The sequence below is a fragment of the Trachemys scripta genome, chromosome 12 (genome assembly GCF_013100865.1).
Source record: "Trachemys scripta elegans isolate TJP31775 chromosome 12, CAS_Tse_1.0, whole genome shotgun sequence".
Taxonomy (NCBI): Eukaryota; Metazoa; Chordata; order Testudines; family Emydidae; genus Trachemys; species Trachemys scripta.
The window spans coordinates 605,776-612,744 of record NC_048309.1 but is presented as its reverse complement, the minus strand read 5'-3'; the positions used below and the strand labels follow the sequence as shown (position 1 = coordinate 612,744).

The window sequence follows — 6,969 nt, the reverse complement described above, 5'->3', positions numbered from 1 at the left end:
TGGGCAGAAGGGGCAGCCGTGCGCTCGCCCCACTCGCCCCCCGCACACTCTCTGCGCCCTCTCTCCTCAGGGGCAGGTCACCAAGGGACCCCAGTGCACTGACCTCTGCTGCTCCCCATCAGTGATGGTGTGCCCCAGCCCCTAGCGGCCCCCGGCACTGATGGACCCCACTGTTGTCCCCAGGGCCTTGTGGGGGCGATGGCCCGGTCTGCCCTGGGGCAGGGAGCTGCCTGCAGACTGGGCTGGGAAGTTCCTCGAGTGCCCTGTGGCCAGGCTGACACCGAGCCAAGAGCTGCCTGGGGACCCGGGTGCTGGCCAGACACCCCCTGGCTTGACATGGTTTCCATCACAGCCGGGGTTTGCCGTTCGGCCTAATGGCTCTCAGCACCCCACTCTATCCATGGGGACCCGGGCTCGGCCAGGGCCTGGCAGCCTTGCACACACAGCCCTGCCCGGGGCCCTGGCCACGGCTGCCTGGGGAAGTCCTGGCCCAGGCAAGCCCCGGGGGTGGATGCCGAGGAGGAGTTGCTCGGGGAGCGGCCGCCCAGCCCCTTTCCTGGGCGGGCCTGGAGCTGAGAAGTTTATAGCGGCTCGCCGCGCCCCCCTCCCGGCTGTTTGTGGACGGTCCAGCGGCACCATGCTGCCCGGCTGCCTGGTCTGTCTGCTCGGGGGCTGCCTGCTCAGGGTGAGGTTCAGTTTCTTTTCCTGGGAAGCCGGCGATGGCGCCGCCAGCTGCGGAGCCCCGGCGCGCAGAGCCCGGCTCCCGCGGGGCGCTCGGCGGGGCTACGAGCCAACTGCCCCGGCCAGGCAGCGAGGGGCGAGAGGGCCGGCACCGCGTCCCCTCCCTTGGGCCCTCGCTGGCAGAGCGAGTCCCGAGCCTGGGGCCGGTCGGGGTCCAGGGGGCCAGGGAGCTCCAGCGACAGACTGGGGCGTGGCGGCGAGACGCGGGGTTCCCTCTGGCCGGAATCCGCTCCCTCGACGGGAGCGCACAGGGCGGGATCCTGCCCTACATCCCTGGCCCTGGAGCTGCCAGGATATACCCAGCTGTGTGGGGCGGGGCGGGCCCAGGGGTGTTTACAGGCTCTGCCCCTGGGGTGCGGGAGAGAGCCCCGAGGGGAGGGAGGGGAGCACGTATCCCCCAGCCCTGTCCTGGGCTCGGGGAGCTGCCTGGGGGGACCTGGGCTCACACAATCTGTGAGAGCCAAGGCTCCTGCTCTGGCCTGGCAGTTTGCTGGTTCCTCATTTTTGTGGCTGGGAATTTCCCTTTGTCTGCTTTGATTTCCCTGCCCCCCAGACTCCCCCCTGCTGGGGCACGCCAGGGGCTCCAGGTTTTGACTGGGATGTAGTGGGGACTGGAGAGGGAGGGCAGGGTCTGGCGTCCCTACTCCCGGTCCAAAGGGCCCAGCCGGAGCTGGGGCCAGGCTGCTGTCCTGCTCCCCTCTAGCCAGGCTGCTGGCTTCACTTTCACTTTCTTTCTGAAATAGGGGGTTGGAGCAACCACCAGAGACAGAGACAGAGCTGAGCCCACACCCAGCCACTGCCCTTGGGCTGCTCCGGGCCCCCGGCTCCGGTCAGGGCGCGTAACTGTGGCATAGGGACATTAGGGGCAGGAGAGGCAGCTTTGGGTAACAAAGAAGGTGCTGGGGGAGGATACAAGCTGTGACCATGCCCAGGAATGCAACAGGCACCAGCCCCGGGCCTGCAAGGGAGCAAAAGCAAACACCGGCCTGAGGCAGCGGGGCATGCCCCAAGGACGCTGGGGTGCTCCCGAACCCGCTGAACATGCAACACTGGGGCGGGGGCTGCCAGGTTCCAAGCAGAGGCTCCCGGGTTCCACTCTCCAAATGTGGGGAGGGGCTGGGCCAGGCCTGCAGCATGGGCCTGAACTAGGCATTGGGGGGTCGGGGAGACACAGGGGCTAGGGTTGCCAGTTTTGGTTGGATGTATTCCTGGAGGTTTCAGCACAGGACATAATCTTTGATTAACAATTCATTTGTAATTCCTGGAGACTCCAGGGCAATCCTGGAGAGCTGGCAAACCAGGGGCCCGGCCCAGGCTGGGGTTTGGGCCCCGTTCAGTTCCCCTTCCCAACATGGAGGCTGCTAGCGACACAGGATGTCAGAGTCTTTCTTCTCGGTTCCCCTTTCAGCCCAAATCCTGTTTCTCAGGGAGCTCCCCGGGGCAGCCCGGGCTCTGCCAGCACGTGCCCTTTGGCCACTCCTGGGCACCAGCCCCGCTGCACCCTGTGAGCCAGTGCAGGGCTGGGGCTTGCTGTGTCACAGGTGGGAGAAGAGGCTCCCCTGGGGCAGACTCTGGCGAGTCCCCAGGAGCACCAGGGCTGCCCCAGATCCAAGCCCCAGTGCCTACAGGCTCCTCCCTTCAGCCCCCCTTCACCTGGGAGGATGGCCCGCGGTTGTGGGAGGAAGGGGCAGTTGGGTCTGCTCTGTGCTCTGCCCCCGCCGCAGGGGTTGAAGCTGGCAGCCCAGGGGCAGGCAGGACAGGAGTTCCTGTCAGTGGCGCCCAGGCCTGCCCTGTTGGCACAGGCTGGAGCTGCCTGGCCAGGGCTCTGACTGCAGGCCTGGCCACACCCGGGCGGCACCGTGCTCACTAGCTGCGAGGTGAAGCAGGAGAGAGAGCTGTGCCCCGGATACCACACCGGAACTGGTGGGATCCCACTTCAAGGGAGGCCTGGCACCGCGGAGGCGGCTGAACCCAGTTGTGCAACGGTCTGTGGTTAAAGTGGGTGTTGGTGAGAGTGCAGGGAGCAGCATCTGCGCAGTGCCTGGGATGCAGAGGCCAAGCGAGCTGCATGCAGGAGCGAGGGGGGCGAGGAAGAACGGGGGATGGGGGGAGTCATGGAGCACGGACCCATCTGGCTGAGCTCGCTGCTCTCTTCTATTCCAGCACTGGGCGTCTGGCAGCGACTTGAACTGCACCCCACAGGAGTATCCGCACGAGGGCAGGTGCTGCCACCGCTGTGCGCCAGGTATGGAGCAGTGTCCCGTCTCCGGGCAGCCATGGCTGGGGCACGGACATGACTGTCTGCCTCGCTCCCCTGGTGGAGCCGGGCTTTCAGTCTTACCTCTTCCCTACAGCACCTCCTGCTGGGAGAGGCTGGGTCTGGCAGTGCTGGGTACCTCTGGCAGGGTCTATTGCTTGTTCTTCGCTGACAGACTCCCGCCTGGCTCGCAGCAAACCCTGCTGTGCTCTGCATTGCAGGGCTCAAGGTGCGGTCTGACTGCACTGCCTCGCGGAACACTGAGTGCGGGCAGTGCGAGGAGAGACACTTCCAGTCCAGCTGGACCAAGGAGAGACACTGCACCCCCCACAGATCTTGCGATCACAGTAGGTGCCTTTGGGGGTGTTCATTCTTGGGGAGGGGGGTGAAACCAGGCCTCCTGGCTAATGCTCAGGGGCTCCCGGGGTCCGTGCAGCCTGGCACCCACCCCCTGCTCACCTGCCATCCGAGGCTCATCACCTGCTTGACAGGAGGTGCTGCCGGCACCGACTCCCTGGAGTGCTGATCCCTTGTCTACGTTTCTCATCCCCTTTGCCCAGACGCTGGACTTGACACGAGGAGCCCCGGGGATACCAAGCACAATGCCGAGTGCCAGTGCCAGCAGGGCATGTACTGCTCCAGCCCCGACTGCCAGACCTGCTTGAATATCACGGCCTGCAGGCCAGGCGAAGGAGTTGCTTGGAAAGGTGAGGTGATGCTCCGAGCCAGCCAGAGAGCTCCCCTGCTGGGGGCCAGGGCTGGAGCTGATTCACCATAGCCCAGCCCAGCCCAGGATCACCCCCCTCGTCCCCCCCAGATCAGAGTCCCACCAAGGCTTCCCCATCAAGGGGTGCCAGGGCCTTGCCCTAGTGAGGGGCACCCGGTGCTTCCTGGGGAGACGCACACAGGCTGCAATCACTCAGCTGCTGCAGCCTGGCACCTGCAAACCACCTTGCCTTCCCCTGGCACGACACTGACCTGCTCATTGCCCGCTCTGCTCCATTCCAGCCGACAACTTTTCGGACACCGTCTGCATGCCGTGTGAACATGGCACCTTCTCCAACATCTCCTCCTCCTCCGAGCCGTGCCGCCCCTGGACAAGGTACACACCCGACACCCCTGATTCAAAGGCAGCTGAGGCTGCGCCCATACCGGCCTTCTCTCTGCCACACAGCCCGTGCTGCTCACGCCAGCTCAGCGCCTGCTGCAGGGGGTGTGGGCAGGGTGGGGTGGGGGTGCAGCAGCAGGTGACATGAGCCCTGGTAGGGCCTGGGTGGGGTGGCACGGGCTGTGAGTGCAGGGCGGGAGAGCGGGCGCAGGGGTAAGCAGAGCACACCAGCCCTCTTGTCATCTCGGCTGCCATGCCCAGCAGCTGCCTTCCTCCCCTTTACTGCTCTCACCACCACTGGAGCTGGGCAGTGTGCAGCACACGGGTGAGTGGAGCTGGGCTGCAGGGCCCGTCCCTTGGCCATGCGCCCTGGAGAGCTGCCCTTCCAGCCCGGCGCCACTCCAGCTGCACAGCAGAGACGCAAGGGCCAGAAGAACCATAACCCGCGCATAGCACCCCCCATAACCACTGGGGTGGGGGAGGAGAGCTGACCCCTGCATGGCACCCCCCATAACCACTGGGGTGGGGGAGGAGAGCTGACCCCTGCATGGCACACCCCATAACCACTGGGGGGATCTTTAGGAACCTGACAGCTGGTCTTGCGTTGAAGAGTCCACGGGCTGCGTGTCCCCCTGTCTTTCAGAAAGCTGCTCCCAGGGTAATGACACTTTCTGCTTGAAATTTGCACCTTGATTGCTGGCTGCGTTTGTCAAGTTGCAGCTCCCTCCCCCCCCCCGGGCTGGATCTCATTTGGCCTCGGTCTGCTAGCAGACATCACCCCACGTAGGGCCTGAGACTGCAACCAAGTCACCTCTCAGCCATCTCTTGGCCCTACTAACCCCATCACGTTGTGGCAGGCTCTCCTGGAGGCAGCACCGAGTCAGTCTCCAAGTTCTTTGCCGAGCCCTTCCCAATTGCTCAACCTCCTCATTGAAGTGAGCCCCCGAGAGCCGGGCGCACTGCTGGAGAGGTGGGGTTACCTGTGAGCTCACATCACCTGGCAGGCTGCTCCAATGTGGCTGAAGAGCCCGCGGGCCGTACCAGTAGCACCTTGCTGAGGTGCTCTGGGGGTTCCCAGGCGGCCTGTTGTGCACGTCATGCTCCATGTCCCTGTGGCCCAGGGACCAAAGGAGAGCGCCTGGGGCCAGGCATCGGGGCAGCCGCTGCAGCTCACAGGTATTTCCCATCTCAGCAGCAGGCCAGTGGGCAAACACCCACAGCTGGTGGGTGGCTGCGGGGAGGTGCCTGAGGGAGGGCATCACACTCCCTTCCCTGCTACTCAGGCAGAGGGCAGGGCCCAATCCTGTGGTTGGGGGCACAGGCTCCCAGCTGGGCCCCTCCCTCCCTGCAGGTAGCTCCCCACATCCGCCTCCTCAGCTCTGGCCTGGCTACCAGGTGTGAATGCAGTTGCAGCCAGGGACTCACTCTGGATTTACACCGCTGGGAAAGGGCTTGGGGTCCAGCCCATAGAGGTCCCTGGGGTCTGGTCCGTGCTGTTCACCCCACGCACTGCAGCGCATTGCCAGCGCACAGCTCCGGGCCCTTTTCACCGCAGCAGCTCTGCTCCCTGTGTGACATGCTTCCCCAGTGCCCGCATGCAGGGTGCTTTGCTGCCCTCCTGACTCCGGATATGAACCCAACTCTGCCCCTCTCTGCAGCTGCGAGACACTGGGGCTGGTGCAGAAGATGCCTGGGACAAACCACTTGGATGTGGCTTGTGGTAAGTGCCAAGCAGCCTGTGACGCTGTCAGCGTGCACAAGCTGTGCAGATCCCAGGTGGATGAGTTCTTGGATGGGGAACCCCAGGGTGCCCGAGTCCAGCCAGCATTCTGGTGAGGGAAACCTTGTGCCAGTCTGCCCTAGTGCTTACCCTGGGTAAGGCGTGCGGCGCTGCTGCACCTGCTGCCTGTGGGTGACACAGAACCGAGGGCCTGGCCACGTGTGGCGGCTAACGCTCCGCAGCACGTTCTGCCAGAGCGAGCGTGTTGTGCCGGATGGGCGAGTCCATTCTGCCCCCTTCCAGTCCCCGTCTCAGTGCTGTGCCGCTGAACAAAGCTGCCAGGTCCTCCCCAGAGTTGGCTGCGTTTCACTGGTGGACACGTTGATCCCTGCAGATACAATACAGTTTGCAAGGAGCTTCAGGCTCCCTTTGGATGAAGATATGGGGTCCTTGCCGCTCCTGGTGGTGGTGGGGGGTCTCCCCAGCAGTGGGTGCTGTAGCTGGGGTGTGATTGAGAGGGGCTCAGTGTGGGGGGGAGGGCGTTACGCTGGGAGCACCGGGCCGAGCAGCCATCTCCCTTTTCTTGCCAGAGCCTGGCCCTGGCCACAGCCGCGGCCGCTTCCCAGTGCTGATCTCTGTTATGGCCATTATTGCAGCCTCTCTCGTGGGGCTCATTCTCTTCTGCCTGTATCAGAAAGGTGAGCACGGGGGGCGCTGGCTGGACGGAGGGAGGGAGGGTTGGGCAGGCATCTCCCTCCACTCCTGGGCTGGGCCAGGGCCTGGGCACGGCAGGGTGCTCGTCCTCCACCACTCACGGCCGAGCCCACCACTTGCCCAGGCTCGAGGCATCACAGTTCAGCTTGTTCTGGGGGAAAACCTCACGGTCCTGGGGCCCACATGTGCTAAAGCCAGACTGCCATGGCAGTGCCAGCCTGGCCTGGCTCCCCCCAGCAGGGCACCCTGCTGCTTCACCCACCCGCCAGCGTTGGCTGGGCGCTCTGGGAGGCTGAGTCAAGGCTCCCACCATGGCTCTGGCCTGTAGCACCCTGGGCAGCAGGGGCACAATGGCAGAGCCCAGATCGTGAGCACGTGTTCACGCCATGCTGGGTCTGGCCGGGGCTCTTTTCCCCCTTCCCCCCCCCC

At 64.8% G+C, this 6,969-nt stretch overlaps 1 protein-coding gene across 2 annotated transcripts in view; it reads left to right on the top strand.

Annotated features, from left to right (window-relative positions):
- Positions 1–558: 558 nt before the first annotated feature.
- CD40 (CD40 molecule) overlaps positions 559–6,969 on the top strand; it is a 12,675-nt gene continuing 6,264 nt past the window's right edge. For both annotated transcript variants that reach the window (XM_034787907.1, XM_034787905.1), the window contains exons 1-7: positions 559–685; positions 2,905–2,986; positions 3,220–3,345; positions 3,559–3,705; positions 4,007–4,100; positions 5,765–5,826; positions 6,417–6,524. In XM_034787907.1, the coding sequence (XP_034643798.1) occupies positions 638–685; positions 2,905–2,986; positions 3,220–3,345; positions 3,559–3,705; positions 4,007–4,100; positions 5,765–5,826; positions 6,417–6,524 (667 nt within the window). In that variant the 5' untranslated portion in view covers positions 559–637. The remainder of the gene's footprint in view (positions 686–2,904; positions 2,987–3,219; positions 3,346–3,558; positions 3,706–4,006; positions 4,101–5,764; positions 5,827–6,416; positions 6,525–6,969) is intronic.